This window comes from Solanum stenotomum, chromosome 2 (assembly GCF_019186545.1).
Source record: "Solanum stenotomum isolate F172 chromosome 2, ASM1918654v1, whole genome shotgun sequence".
Taxonomy (NCBI): Eukaryota; Viridiplantae; Streptophyta; class Magnoliopsida; order Solanales; family Solanaceae; genus Solanum; species Solanum stenotomum.
The window spans coordinates 48,276,407-48,293,141 of record NC_064283.1 but is presented as its reverse complement, the minus strand read 5'-3'; the positions used below and the strand labels follow the sequence as shown (position 1 = coordinate 48,293,141).

Here is a 16,735-nt window from a genome sequence, read left to right as displayed (position 1 = left end):
AATTGACGTACGTAGTTGTAACACCTCGAAAGTTGGAAAATCAAACTAAGGAAAAAATGCAGAAAATTGGCTAAAGCAGGTTCTACGAGTCTAACCTACGGATTGTAGGAATTCCTACGGGTCGTAGGAAGGGAGTCATAGACCTGGAGATGAGTATTTGAAAAATTAAGTTTCTGAAGGTGGCCTACGGATGAACAGGACAAACTGTAGAGTTTTGACTGACCGTAGAAATGTCTCGTAGAAGTGTTCCAGACTTGGTGAAAGTTGAATTCTACGATTTGGGTCTATGGACCGTAGGAAGCCCTACAGGCCGTAGAAAGGTCTCGCCAAAGTTAGATGAAGTTTAAGGCTCCAATACTTGGTCTACGGTTGATCAGTACTGTCCGTAGAAATTCTTACGAACCATAGGTCACATCGTAGGATTCATCTGACAGTTATTTTAAGGGCATTCAGGTTTTTTCCTATACTTCTAATTCTTATAATACGTCGTTTTACCTCTACTTATAAGCCCTATAACTATCCTTCACCCTTTGAAATAAAACTTCAATGTTGTTTAGGGAAAAGCCTCAAATATGCCATCGAACTTTTAGAAATGACTCATTTATGTTATCCGTTAAAAGTTTGGTTCATCTATGTCATTATTGTTAACGAAAAGACTCATTCATGCCTTTTTTTTTAACTCCAGTTTTGCAAAACCATTTTTTATACCCAAAACAACTTTTAACATTTTTCAATTAGAGTTTTTGGATCAAATGTAGTCTTTTTGCTTCTTCTTCCTTAAGAACACCAAAAACACTTAAAAGAACATTAACAATTCCCAAATTTTGAACTTCTTTAATTTTTCACGAAATCACCTCAAATTTCAAGAGTAGTTTTCCTCCGATCTAGATACCAAAATTCAATATCTTTTAAGGTCGAATTCAACCTAACTCAACAAGACCCACTTGAAATTTCTTCAAAGTTTCAAAACTTCAACATTCTTTAATGATAGAAATTTCTCCACAACTTCAAATCATTTGAAATTTTGAACATCCACTCAAAAAACACTTGAGAACAAAGATCTAATGTCAAAAAAACCTACAAAACATGAATCAAAGAAAATTTTCAAATTTTTGTGACTGATTTTCATTTTTTGGAATTTTTTTAATACCGAAGAATTTTTTAAACACTGCAAATGATTTTAGATTTTTTTTTTAAAAAAAAAAAAACTAAAGATGTAGCCGAAATTTAAGATGGTTTCGTGAAGAATTGAAGATTTGAAAATTTCGGAGTTATTTATGTTCTTCATGTGTATTTGAGGAAGAAGAAGCAAAAATAGTACATTTGATCCAAAATTATAAAAAGTGTTAAAAGTTGTTTGGGGTGTAAAAAATGATTTTGCAAAATCGGAGTTAAAAAATGGCATGAATGAGCCTTTATCTTAAACAGTAATGGCATAGATGAGCCAAATTTTTAATTGATGACATAAATATGAGCCTTTTCTAAAAGTTCAATGACATATTTAAGTTTTTTCCCTAAGAAAATTTAAGTCTTTTTACCAGCCCACCCCCTACCAGGCGCCCCCCAACAATCACTTTTCTTTCTTTTATGAATGAACATCTTTACCCATTTAACTACCCACTTTTAAATAAATAATATGAGTATTATTTGTGCTTTACTCAAAAAAATATGAGTGATTACCCATATAAATTATCTATTCTACCACTCCTAATATACATATCAATTTCTCTTTATTTTGTACTTATGAGTTATAACAAATTGTCTGATAAATTAATTAGAGTGCATACAAACTCGTTAAATTAACATGTCATAAAAAAGAAATAAATAATACAAGGGCACATCCACACAGCACCAAGAGCCAAATAGGTGATTGCTGCAATCTAAAGGCATCATCATTTAATTTTGTCATAGCAACTTGAGTTACGCCTCCTGTTTGCCACAGCCCACATGAATGATAATGATAGCTTACACTTACATGAAATGGAGTACTCTTCTTGTTGAAGACACTTTTTGGCCTAGTTAGTTTAAATTAAATGTTTGTTTTGATTGGTACTTAAATTTTATTATATCATATCATTTAAATTCATCATTAGGTAATGACGAAAAGACCTATTTTATGTAACGAACGATTTGGTGTGATCGCATTGTTACCTTAGTATTTTCTTTTCATTATGTCTTTATATATTATTTAATAATCACATTTCATCTTTTATCCTACCTTTTCATAGTATATAGTTTTATCATGTACCTTGTTTTTCTTGTAGGTTTATTATTTAAATTATGAATATGTGACATTATATAACGAAGAAGAACGATACAATCTATATGAACATTGTATTCATTAAAACAATATAGTACGATACAATACAATACAACACAATACGATATATTATGAAACAATACGTAACAACCCTCAAAACAAAGTGTAAATCTACCTAAACTGGCCATTTTGATGCTCAGATTAGGTAAATGGATGATTTTCATTCAAAACAAGTTTGTGCCACATAAAAATAATGGTCATATATTTTAAAGTTTACAAGCCACCATAATATATAACTCCTCAGTTTAATTTCAAAATTCTTCCATTAAATCTCATTTAATTCTCCATAAGATTCAAATACTAATCCATTAAATGACTGATAATTTAATTTTGACTATTTTCTTTAGACTTTTGCTTAACTTATTTTATTTGTCGGACATAAAATTTACCTACTGATTTTTACACATGAAAACTTGCAAGTCTTTATAAAGGTGTATCATCAATCTCAAGATTGAGAGATTGATTTCATTAGCTAACTATTATTTTACCAATATATACTGTTATCATTTAATTTACTAGACATATTTACTCACAAATCTTGTTTTTTAATAAATCAAAATAATAAACAATTTACATAGCTAATAATAATTATATTAAGCCTAAGAGTATAACTATATTTAATGAACTAGAGAATTTATTTATGGGGAACTTTCACATACAGCCACTCAAAAATAGTCTAATTACTCTCCATAGCTATAGTTTGATAATTACAATTCGTAGCTACATGTTATATGGAGGAGAGAGGCGAGCGAGACTGGGAGAGAGAGGAGAGAGGCGAGAGAGAGGGGGCAAAGAGTGGAGAAAGGTGAATTGTATATGTATATAGGTTAGATAATTGTATATTATACATATATAATTGTATATATGGCAAGAGAGATTGGGAAAGGGAGGAGAGAGGCGAGCGAGATTGGGAGAGGGAGGAGAGAGGCGAGCGAGGGTGAATTGTATATGTATATATGTTAGATAATTGTATATTATACATATGCAATTGTATATATAGCAAGCGAGATTGGGAGAGGGAGGAGAGAGGCGAGCGAGATTGGGAGAGAGAGGAGAGAGGCGAGCGAGATTGGGAGAGAGAGGAGAGAGGCGAGCGAGAGAGGGCAGAGAGTGGGAGAGAGGTGAATTGTATATGTATATAGGTTAGATAATTATATATTATACATATGTATTTGTATATTCTGACGAATTATACATATACAAACATGACTAATTATACAAACTCGAAGTCAGCCCGCGTAATTAATGTATAATGTTAGTCGTGAGTGGTAATTATAGCAAACTATAGCTATGATGAGTAATTAAGTAGTATAAGTTTGCTTAACCGCGTAATTTTCCCCTTATTTATTAAGTCCATATGAAATACTCTCTTGACTTGATCCGATTAATACATACACAAGAAGTCAAAATTATTACCATTCTCATAATCAAGATAAATATATGTAACTCGTATACAATTATACCGAGAGCATTGTCCAATTTCCATTTTAAATTTATGAACATAAACTTTATACTTATAAGAACCGATGATTTAATCATTTGTGTATAAGCTAAATTTTATAAACCAAATCATTCACCATATAAGTAAGTGGACACATAGACGAACATTTAATCTATTAAAAAAATTCTATTAAAATTGAATAAACAGTTATTCTATAACAAATACTATATTTAAACACATAATTAATAATATTAATAAGTAATAAATGTAAGCATATGATCAATGGTATATATTTCAACAGTTACGATACTCATGAGCCCTGGATTGAGGGCACGATCAATGTTCATAAAAGAAATTGGAGATGAATCCAAACGTATAAAGAAAATAAAATTTTCTGATTTTTTGTTTATTAATTTTGAGAAGTGCATTAGTATGTTCAATTAAAATTAAAAGGTTTAGAATATTTGAGAGGGAGTACTCACCATAGTCCATAGCTATGAGAAAATGGTCCTCCCAATATATTTACACACTGAACATAATTCTCAATAAATTTGTGTATTACATTCAGCTTATCATAGAAGAAAATTATGTATATAATATGTCTTATATAAATATTTTTAATGAATCTCTGTATAACAGTATTTATCTGTTATCTTACCTAGTTAGGAATCTCAGAATCTGAGATTACTCAAATAAGTAAGAACTAAACTACGAGATGTATATTAAAAATATGTGTTTGAGTGATGGCATGTGGATGGCTATTCATAGCTCAGTATGAACGATGTATTCTTCCCTTGGTTCGTCAAGTCCAGCATCCATTTTCTGCTTAATTTTCTTGTCAGAGGAGTTGAGACACTCTGCTGATGGATGAATATAACCATAACCAATCCCTGTGGCGGAGTTGCAGTAGACCTCAGCAGTACCATCTCTGGTCTCTAAGTTGATGTTGTTCAGAACAATATGGCTGCAGGGCACGTTGTCACTACATGCAAATTTGATTGCCTTTTGGCTCTTTGAAGTACCACTAACATTCCGGTATACTATCTCACTTATCTCAACTGCAGATGTCTATGATGTCAAGAACAAGTGTCACGTTAACTTTTCCAACTATTGGAGAGAATCTTATTTATTTCCTTTGCGAAGTAATACATTATCAATTGAAAACATGACAATTGAGAAGAATACCTGATTCTGGCAAGACTTTGGTGAGTCACAATAGAATTGGTCAATGATGATAGGATTGGAAACATTTTGCATCCTTACATTCTGGAAGCGCACTGCACGCACATAACCTGATCCTCCCTAAGAAAACAAGAACTTTTTGTCATTCTGTTTCTAAGATAAAATGAAATTTGTTCTTTATTTTCAGACAGAATCTAGGTGCCATTGATAACTAGGTATGCTTTTCCTCGTCGGGGCTTAGAATTTTGTATAGTTAAATAGATCTTTTCCATGTCAAGCGCACTGAGACTGTAGTTATTTGCTAATTAAAAGGAAAGCTGTTGTAAAATCACCCAAGAAGTCTTAATTTTCAAACAATCATGTGGGTAATACCATATATAGGGACAAATTCAAGTGCTACACAATGCTAAAAACGGCATACCTGCCATGTCTTGATCCGCAGACCGTTTGTGGTACCTCTGAGAAATGCATTATCAAGTACAACCCCAGTAACTATACCAACAGAGTTGTCCTTACCAAGGCTCCCAATGCTGGCAGGCATCATTCATGCAACAGAATCAGTTTAGAAGACAACGTGAGGATGATATTTTTGCTTATTCTTTCATAATATGACATTTGAATTTATTTATCGACTCTTAGATCCCTTCTGCAGAACTTCTAAAGGTAATTTAAAAGGGCAACGATAACTGAAAATTGCACTACCTGATTCCGTGGCCAGGTCCACAGTAAATTCTCTTCATCTTGATACTGGAACTAGCATTGACAATAGAGACACAATCATCACCTAAATAAGAAAGGAAGCTAACCAGTATTTATTCTCTGAACATAAAGCATATTCATGATATCAATAAAGACACGTCCATTAAAACATTGCATGTGCCAGTTTATTTGAGAAAACACAGAGCATGAAAGGAGGGCTCATACATGTTTGCCAGTTAGCTTTTTCAATAGTATAGTGAGAGATGCACAGAGCTCAAGCCAAGGTTTGTGGTAGATATGAAGTGCCTTATTGAGAGGCACATTTAAGAAAGCAATACAGTTGCACACTAGAATGTCATTTTCAAAAGAGATACTTTTCTGCAGTCTATCTTATCCCATAGACAAGATCACATAATATTGCAACTTTTGTTCTTGACGTCAACATCAGTCAAATAAGGAGATCTGAATGTAGATAATATGGGACATGTCAAGACCTGTTCCAATTTTGGAATTCTGGAGTACAACATTTGTAGATTCAGTTATATGGATTCCATCAGTATTAGGACTGTCTTCAGGAGCAGACACTGTAACACCAGTTATGCGTATAGAGTCTGATCGAGAAATGGCGAAATTCATCTGTTGGCCATTTTGGATTGTTAGGTCCTTCACCTTTATACCTGAGCTCCCATAGATAGTTAAAGCCTGCAATTTAGAATTCTGTGTAAGTTGATTTCACAATTATGATAGGAGTTAAAAAATGAGATCCTCGTGATAGTCCACTTACAGTCGGTGCTGCTACGCATGGCTGTTATCGGGATAAAATCCAAAACAAGAAAAAACAAGAAAGAATAAGACAGTCATCTTTATCTGTCAAAACATAAAAGAACATATACGTAGTGCATGCATCAGTTACATTAGTCTTGTTCTTCTTGCATGAAGCTGCCCACCATTTGCTGCCTGATCCATCAATAACCCCTCCTCCTTGGAACAGAGCTCCAGTCAAGTTAAAGAAGCCAAGCCAAATTCGTCCATTCTTTGCAAAATTCCAGTTCTTAGGATCATCCGGTGCTACTATAGTTCCTTCAATCTGTGTAATCACATTTCCAGTTTATGACAATAGTAAGGTACGCTTGAGCTGGCTTAATAGATGCTATAAGGGAAACAATAACAATTTCAACCAAGTATAATATGCATAAGTCTCTTCTACAGTAAATGCTAAATGGAGGACAAAAACTGAAACAAGACGTGAAGTAGATGCAATTAGTGTAACCTGGACTCTCAGTATGCCCACACAAGGCCCTCGGAACCTTGTTGCATTTACTAGATAACTGCGTCCTGCAGGGACAAAGAAGACTGATTTTGGTGTTGAACAAACTTGTTTCCACGCATCAACGAAAGCCTGAGATGGTACAATTGACAAAGTGGGAGAAGGTACTTGCAAATTGCACAGATACAACAACAACACTGATAATCTACAACTCAAGAAAAAGATAGCATTGGTAGTCTATGTTGTCCACCCCACTAGAAGAGGAGACTAATCAGTAAAGACTAGAGTCCTGTAAGCAATCAGTATGAAAGACAACCACGATTATGAATGGAGTAAATACAGGATGGTCATATTTCTAGTTGCCGAACACTTTTTCAATCCATTAATCTACTGTAATCAAAAACAAGTAGAAGTCGATCAGCAAATCTTTGTGGCGAATATTCCAGTTTTAAAATGAATTACCTTGGTGTCATCTGAAGCGCCATCACCAACTGCACCAAAGCTATCTACATTGACAAGAATCTTGTTGCCGCGTTCAATTCCCAATCTGGGGAGGTCAAACAACTCTGCTTCATCACCATCTTCTACATCCAAATCATCAAGCTCTGACAGGATGACATCATCTAAAAAGTTGGTTTTTGCAGCTCCAAGAGCCCCCATTAGCCAAACAAGAAACAAGAAGAAGAGTATCTTAGCCATGATTTAGGGGGTTCTGATATTCGTTCTGTATTTCTAGATTTTACATAAATCAAAGGAGACCATAGAGTATTAATTTATATGGATGTATTAGTGCTGAAAATGGATGATTTAGTGGGGTTATATGGCTTGGCTTGAAAGTAGATAAAGGTGTTTCATTTTCTACAAGCCCACACTTTAAGTGTAAGAATATCATTTTAGAGATCGTTGCTTTACTCCTCAGCCATGGTTCAACATACTATTCATAAGTAAAATGCTCCTGTAGATTCTTTCTCACCCATACAACAATAAATGTTACAGCACCAATCTTCAAAGGTTCCCCTTTTAGACAGTCAAATTACCTCTACAGTAGTTTTACTTCATCAATAAATGTGAAAATCTTGAAAAAGATAAAGGGCACTAGAAAAAGTTACTTGGTAATTGCAGAGACCAAACAATGCATATAAATTTCTTCTGAAACTTGTATTGTATTTTGGTATTGGAGTCGGTTAATAAGCAGCACAGTGTCCTTGCTTCAAAAGTATAGAGTCAGACAAAGTCTCTCCATTCTGGTAGATATATTTTTTAAAGAAAAAGTATATCCAGCATGTCCTGCAGACCAAACAGCCATGATATCCTTTTTACCCTCTTTTTTATCAAGTGTATATTTAATGGAACTCATGCACCCGAATTAAACTATAGCCAATATCTCTGCTCATCTTCCTCGCCACTGCAACCTCTCGAATGTATACGGCAGTTTCGAATTCTCCAATTTCAGAATAAAAATTTGAGGCCTGTAACCAAAAAGAAGGATCCTCTGGCTCAAGATCCATTAACCTTTTAGCTGCTCTTCTTCCAACATGCTCATTTTGATGAATCCTGCAACTTCGCAAAAGTGAGCTCCACATGACAGAATCTCCTTCCGATGAAGCATGCATTAGCAGCTCTTCTGCCTCATTGACTAGACCTGCACGGCCTAGAAGATCCACCATACATGAATAATGCCTCCTGTCTGGATAGACATCATGAATAGTTCTCATAGAATCAAAAATCATTTTCCCCTCTTCGACTAGACCTGAATGGTTGCATCCCAACAGTATACACAAGAATGTTACTTTATCTGGTTTTAGACCCCTTTGGATCATTTCTTCAAACACTGCAAGGCATTCATATCCCATTCCTTTCTGAGCATATGCATTAATTATTGAAGTGAAACCGAAAATATTAGGTGAGGGAAGTGCTTCAAAAATCTGTTGAGAGAATCTAATCTGTCCAGATCTTGAATATGCATCAATTAGAGAACATAAGACAATACTATCAGAATCAAAACCTGATTTTATTGCACAACAATGCAACAAGCAACAGTTATCCAAGCTAGGAGAGGAATACAATGAAAATGCCTTAATTGTTGAGGACAAACTCACTTCATCAAACACAATATTTTCACAAACCATCCAACTAAAAAGCTCAAACACATCTTGTAGGAAACCAAGATGCAGCAAAGATGTCATCATTGAATTACAACATTCGAGACTTCTCTCATGTGAACACTGGAATACATCAATTGAACTTTGAATGTCATCATTTTTCCCATACATATCAATCAAAGCTGACTGAATGAGGACACTTCCATAATCAATACCCACTTTTATAACAAAATTATGTATTTGTTTTCCAAATAGCAGTTCCTTTCCGCGACTTGATAAATTTAACAATGCCACAAACGACATAGCAGAGGGATGTTTGTCCCACAATCTCATCTCTTCAAAGACTCGAACAGCTTCATGTAACAAATCATTAGCAGCATAAACGGAAACCATTGAATTCCATGAAATGACATCCTGAGGTGGAATACATTCAAATGCTTTATCGGCATCAACCAAAATACCAAAAGCAGAGTAAAAATCCACCAATACATTAGCTAAAAAAATATTTGATTCTAACCATCCATTCTTAATCACATGGGAATGCAGCTGCCTGCCCTTATCAACAAGTCTCTCTTTACAACAACCATGAATCAAATAACAAAACGTAACCCCATTAGGCTCGACATTCTCCATCTTCATATCACTATACAATCTTAAGAACTCACTCAACCGACCCAATTCACAAATTCCGCGTAAAACCAAGTTCCATATCGGTAAATTTCGTTTAGGTAAGTCGTAAAACAATTTAAAAGCAAAATCTATAAACCCCATTTTTATATACATATTAACAAGTGAACTAGCAACATATAAGTTCATACTACATCCCAAAACAACAACTCTGCTATGAATCTCAACCCCTTGTTTGAACAAACCTGCATTAGCAGATATGGCCAATATAGAGGAGAAAGTGGATGAATTCTCTATAATACCATTAGAAACCATTTTATTATATAAGTGCAATGATTTTCTTGGAAACCCATTATGACTATATCCAGAAATCATGATATTCCATGTAACAACATCACGTTTAGGCATTTCATCAAACAAGTGGCGTGCAGAGGTTAAAGATCCATACTTGACAAGATCATGTAATATTTGGTTAGTTGAGGAAACATCATAGTTGCTTAGAGAGTTAAACTGAAGAGGTAGAGTGGGTTGTTGGCAATTGTGAGAATGGGTTGTTACGTATCTGCTTCTGGCTAAAGACGCTATAGTAAGTTTGGTCCGCATTGATAACCAAGTTAAGGGGCTAAATACGGAACAAGAATAATCATATAAGTCGTAGGGAGATTTCAAGAGCCATTAGGCATTAGTCGCCTTGGAAATTGGTGCACCTCAATTTTAAACTTGGGTTTCTTGGAATTTTTTTATTAAAGGTGACAAAAAAAAATGTTAAAACTAAGAAAAAGTGATACAAGTTTTAATTATTGATTAGAGGTGATAATTTTAAGATTAGTGTTATTAATAGTACTAATTTTAAAACTCTCAAGTTTTATTATTTACACAAAAGCTTTATCGGAACAATGAATTAAGAGTGATAGAAAAGTTTTAAAATTAGATATAGGTGACTCAACTTTTAATTATTATTGAACAGGGGTGACAACTTTTAAATTAAGAATTAAGGGATGAATTTCTCATCCCCAAGTTTTTTATTTTACACTTTGGTACATCTTATATAAAACCCTAATAATAAGAAATGGAGGAGAAAAAGGGCACCCACATCTAGGGGTGTACAAGCCAAATCGGAAAATCAAATCGAACCGACGAATCAAATCGAATCGAAAAAAAAAAGATTTGTGGTTTGGTTAAGTTGGTTTGGCGGTTGAAAAAAAAACCGATCACTCTTGATTTGATTTGGTATTAAAAGAAAAAAAGTCAAACCGAACTCAAACCAAACCGATATATATATATATATAATTTTATTTTATTTATAGATAAAAATTATAATTTATAATCTACTTTGTTAATATATTTTTAGTTAGTTTATAGTTTTTCATGTTTATATATTTTATTTCAAATTTGGGCTTGTAAAATTTGTAAATATTTTATTTTGTATTAAGATCCGAAGTTACAATTATATTGTTATAGTTTTACAAATTCAAAGTTAACAATTTACTTTGTAATATTTTATTTTGTATTCAGTTTGTCTGTAGCCTTTAGTCTTATTAATCTAACATAATGAACATTGATATTTCAAAAAATAAAGGCTTAAGTCATCGACCGCCCCTTAAAGTTGATCGCATAATTCACTTAGACACTTCAACTAAGACTTGTACCTATTGAACACCTAAATTGTTCAAAACATGTACCTATTAAACACAAAACGTTGATATAGCAAAAAATGTGTTTTGCACTTCCCTGAAGCGCGAAAAGATTCAAAATAGTGTCTTTTTGAATTATTTTTTTTTACATTTTTTCTTCTTTTATTGACACTTGGCATTATAATTAACTTAAAAACATTTTTCTTCTTTCATTTACACTTTTTTCAAAAAAGAAAAGGACCCCACTCCTTACCTATCATCTTCTTCATACTTTAGTTTGCAAAACTTTCTTCATTTTAGCTACAACATTATTTTTCTTTCTTTTTTATAAAAAAAGAATATTATTTCTTCCAAATATGAAGATAAATGAAAATCAACTATGAAGATTTAGATTTGAAAGAAAGTAAGACTTTCTTTCGTACGATTTATTTCAAATTTCATAAAAATAAGGAACAAATATGAAGAAGAAGAAAGAAGAAAAATGATTTTTACATACAAAAAAAGTTAGCCGATATTTGTTTATCACAATTTTTGAACAAAGATTTTTACTCAAATTCATATATAAACCCATTAATTTTATCAAAAATGACATTCAAAAATTTGAAAGAATTAATTTTTGAGCTATCAATTTCATTTTGTCATCGATGTAGAAATGAATAACCGCTGGTAAAATTTTCTTTCTTCTTCACTCTTAGTATGAAAATGTATATATATATATATATTTTTTAAAAGTTAATCTTTAAATTATTTGAAAAGAATTAGATNTAGGTTTTGTGATTTGAGAAAGAATGTGTTTTGGGAAGAAGATGAAGATGAAGATGAAGATGAAAAGGGGTTGGGTAGGGGTGGGGTTGGGTAGAATAGGTTGACATTTTCATTTTTTTTCTTTTTCTTTTTTTAAAAAATAGATATAAAAAGTGTTTGAAATAATTTTTAAAAAAATTATTTTTTTTTATAATTTTTGGGGCCCAGTGGCACATGTTATTTTATAATTAGTCGTTTTTTCACGTCACCGCAAGTGTATCACACACTCTTCATATATTTTGCTAATTATCAAAAAATGTCTAATTGGAACAATTTTTGAATTGGTAAAAGTGTTCAATATGTACTAGTCTTAGTTGAGGTGTCTAAGTGAATTTTACCGTCTTTTCAAAAATTTCTATTCATTTAACATTTTTTAAGTTTAGTTTATCACTCAGGTAAGTGAAAATATATTTGATCTCTTTTTCAAATACCGTATAGTTGTAAAAAACCGAAAAACCAAAAAATAAAAAAACCAAATAATTGAAAAAATCTAAAAGAACTGATTAAAGCGGAAACCGAAACCGAAAAAACCGACTTTTTGTGGTTTGATTTGGTTTTTAGATTTAATAAACCGACATAGTTGGTTTAGTTTTTTTTTTTAGAGAAAATGGTCTAAAGCCCCCCTCAATCTATACCCGAAATTCCAACTACATACTCCAACTTCATGGGTGTCCTATCACCCCCTGAACTGTTTAAAACAAGAATTATTACATCGTTAAAACGTCATAACCAAAACTTTTTTTTAATTCTTTTTCCTTTTTGACTTATTATTTAAAAAAACAATTTAATATCAAAACGTCATGACAGATCTCCTCTTTTACAGGAGATCCTGAAGACGCAAAAGATCAACAAGAAGAGGAAGTACCTGCTATTGCTGATTATGCAGAATATGGTGGTGACTGGACTAGTAGCCAAATCCATGATGCTCAATAGGCTGCAGATGGTGCAACATCTATTCCTGTAGCTATCGGTGGCTGGTCTGGAGAAGCAGTGGTTGAGGGAAGTTGGGACGCCTCAGCTGCTCCTCCTGCACCAGTTGTTGTACCAAAAGTGAACCCTACCCCAGCTGCTGCTACTGGCTGGGAATGAAGACTCCTTTAGAAAGTTCTTTTTGGTTAAAATTAGATATGTGAGTTCTTATAACAAACGGTTTTGTTTACGATGCAATTTTATAAAAATTTTGGACTTGTTGATGTACGAAACTATTTCAAATCATTTATAGCAAAATATAAATAAATAAATAAAAATGTCAAAACATCAAAGTTTATGAATGTATTTTGGATCTCCAATTTGAAACATGTTGATAACATGAATGGTTGTTAATTATTTGAAGCTGAATACATTGAGTTTATGGCTGTGATTTTCAAATTTAAAAAAACTCCCGAAATTTCATGAAAATCGACGAGCTTGAAACCTCCATTAAAATTAGTTTAAAAACTTGAGCTAAAAAATTGACTTACCACAAACGAGCACCGTTTTGAGTGGGTAATATATCAAAAGGTTGGAAACGTCGAGGGAAGCTTATATCTAAAATTTAAGGCAATTTGGAGATGATTTAGGGTGGTTTTGCATCAAATTTCAGAGTAATGGAATGAAAAAGATGAAGAACAGATGCTAACTTTTCACATGTGTAAGAAAAGGACTAGTTATTAAAATTAGTCATAGGACTGTTGGGTATTAAATATAGGATAAAAATTATCTTACTATTCAAAGTTTATTGAAGAAAATCATTTGGGTGTTCATGTACTAAGCTTGTCCAACCTTAATTTGCTTTGATTTGAAAGATTTTTGATGCATAAATCAAAGATTTTTTATATATAGTTCTTGATTATGGAGAGTAATGGGTGAAATTGCTATAAACGATTTGTGGTGTATCAATTAATGTAGTGATAGGAATGATTTCAAGATGGTGAAGAACTTTGGTGCTGCCATAGATGCTCAATCAAATTGGTATGAAGAGGTGGTTTTCAAAATTTTCTAATTTCATGCGCAAATTGAAAAATTAAAATTCTAGAATCAAGAGGAATAATGAAATTCCATGGTGAATTCAATGAATGTGACGGTTGCGGCGGCTTAGAGAAGGTGAATGGTGAAGAGATTTGATTTATGTTGTTGTGAAGAAGAAAGAAAATTAATAAGAAAAAAAAACTAAAAATACACATTTATGAAAATTTCAATTTTTTTTTTATTATCTGTGTTGGTCCTCACTCTCTCTAAGAGAGTGAGATACACTCACTGTGCCACGTAAGCGTCTAGGGAGTAAATTATTTTAGTTTTAAACAGTTCAGGGGGTGATAAGACACCCGTGAAGTTGGAGTGTGTAGTTGGAATTTCAGATATAGATTGGGGCGCTTTAGACCATTTTCTTTTTTTTTTAATGAAAAACCAAACCAAACCGGCCAATGTACACCCCTACCCACAGCTCACCGCTCCTTTTCCATTTTTCTCTCTCTTCGCTATTCTTTCATTGTTGTTGCTCTTATGTAGTTGCTCTTCTTCATCATCTTCATCATCATTCTTTTTGTTGTTGTTCATCATTATCTTCTTCTTGTTGTTGTTCATCTCTTTTTCTTTTGTTGCTTGTCGTGACTTTCACATTGTTGGTATAGCTGCTATCGGACCAAATTTCATTCCTATATCACTGGGCGTTACTTTATAGGTGATTTTCATAAGTAAACAAATGATTCTTAGTCTAATTTTTCATCTGAGTATTTTGAGAGTTTCTTCAATAATTTACAATCACGTATCCAACATGTAAGTGTCACGACCCAGACCGTCGTGATTGGCACCCACACTAACCCTTCGGGAGAACCACTACTACAACCCAACCAAACAACTAAACCATTTGAGTTACAGAAGCAAGTTAAATACTAAGGAAAGAAATAGGGAGTTCCCATAAACTCCAAACAAAAGTCTATCAACTAAAATAAATGCGGAAAAATACACCTAGAACCTGAAAGTCAATGTACCCCCACATCTAAAGTTCAACAAATCTAAACAAGAAGGGATATATGCCCGAACTAATGAACTATTAACTAACTAGAAAAGTCTAAGTCCGAAATGTGGACATAGACGAAAGAGAACTCATGGCAGCCCGGAAGAATTGTCTCACCCTTGAATTCAAAAGGATCATTGATCTTCTAGACGAGGTCTGTCAATAGCCGCTTGAAGATGCCCTGTACTCAACAAAAATAAGAGCAAGTGCAGTATCAGTACACAACCACAGTGTACTGGTAGGATCACACGACTATCCCACTAAGTGCAGCATATATAAGTCAATACAACAATATAATCACATGCATATATCAAACATATACAATATTATCAACATTTACGAACAACGAATAACTTCACATTTCTCAAGATACACAATTATGACAAGTCATTGGTCCTCTCATGGAACCCAAACAGTTAGCATACCGGAATGTGGTTCCAATGATTTTACCGAAACGTGGCAATCGATCTCATAATTATGCCGGAACGTGGCAACCGATCCCAATTAGTTATGCCGGAACGTGGCAACTGATCTATTCAACACACCACAATCACAATCACAAGTATCTTCTCAAGTTCATACAAATAAGTCATGATTCATGACATTCATCATTCATCTATCTCATTTACAACAAATGTGATTACTACCGCAACATTCATATACATACATGTATCATAATGAAGCAAGAACAAACATACATCACACAATCATAGAATCACAACTATCACCTACCTCAAAACAAGCTTGAAACCCTAAGAAACTTGATCCTTCCCTTTCCGGATTCGTTCCACTTGTTCTTGGCCTACAAAAAATCAATATAATACGGGAATCAATAAATAGTCACTAATTGCCTAGATTGCTAACAATTCTAGGAACCTTAGATCAAACCCATGATCCCAATTATCCCAATTAAGGTTGTTTCCACCATAGAATCTAGATCAAAACCCTCCCCCATCGATATTTACCCATAAGATTACGTTCTTCGGATCAAAAATCAGATTCGGGGAGTTAAAATCTTACCTTTAGCCTCAAGAATGGTGAAAAACTGTCAAGAATCACCTGGGGTTCGTTCCTTAGCTCTAAAACTGAAAACTGCAGAATAAGGTTGTTTAGGGATTTATTTACGACTTTAAGTTGCGTTTGGCCCGCCATAGCGGCCCTCACCCCGCTACAGCGGCATCGCCAGAGCGACCAAAACCACCGCCAAAGTGGCTTGCACAAAATAGTGAGCTATTTTAATAATTCCAAGACCCCCATTTCACAACACACCTTTAACCAACGACGCTTGAAAAATACCGTTCACGCTAAGGTCGATTTCGGGAGTTCTACTCACCTGAATTCAATTCTGTAAATTCGTACAGATTTCTTAATGACTTATCTAACTACTCATGTAATCAAAATCATAAATAAGTCACCGGATTGCTACCAGATTTCCCTACACCTTAATGACTCCGATTTTGTCCAAATCTGAACTAGGTTGGAAAATTCCAAGTTACTACGAAAAAGTTTTCCGGCCCAAGAAATTTTCTCGCTAGTTTTCTATAACGACGAAACCCGATTGTTACAATAGATACCAATTTACCCATCACTCATCCCCGAGTGACAAACTTAGGAAAAACAGGCTAAAGAAGGAATGAAGTAGTACATGAATCGACGAACAATTG

The 16,735-nt window shown here is 33.7% G+C and overlaps 3 protein-coding genes across 5 annotated transcripts in view; 1 reads left to right on the top strand and 2 right to left on the bottom strand.

The window, feature by feature from the left end:
- LOC125857072 (ATP-citrate synthase alpha chain protein 2) overlaps positions 1 to 16,735 on the top strand; it is a 1,178,350-nt gene that overhangs the window by 544,259 nt on the left and 617,356 nt on the right. The window lies entirely within an intron of this gene.
- Positions 4,210 to 7,627, bottom strand: LOC125857070 (probable polygalacturonase At1g80170). Of its 2 annotated transcripts, XM_049536736.1 has the most exons (9): positions 7,372 to 7,627; positions 6,913 to 7,041; positions 6,556 to 6,729; positions 6,427 to 6,447; positions 6,137 to 6,344; positions 5,646 to 5,727; positions 5,365 to 5,473; positions 4,947 to 5,063; positions 4,210 to 4,829 (listed from the first exon to the last, which is right to left on the bottom strand). In XM_049536736.1, the coding sequence occupies exons 1-9, from the start codon at positions 7,606 to 7,608 to the stop codon at positions 4,524 to 4,526; spliced, it is 1,383 nt and encodes a 460-aa protein (XP_049392693.1). In that variant the 5' UTR covers positions 7,609 to 7,627; the 3' UTR covers positions 4,210 to 4,523. The 2 variants fall into 2 exon arrangements, with proteins under 2 accessions (XP_049392693.1, XP_049392694.1); XM_049536737.1 differs by lacking the exon at positions 6,427 to 6,447.
- Positions 8,249 to 10,311, bottom strand: LOC125857069 (pentatricopeptide repeat-containing protein At3g03580-like). The gene has a single exon (XM_049536735.1). It carries the CDS (start codon positions 10,239 to 10,241, stop codon positions 8,253 to 8,255), a length of 1,989 nt encoding a protein of 662 aa, XP_049392692.1. The 5' UTR covers positions 10,242 to 10,311; the 3' UTR covers positions 8,249 to 8,252.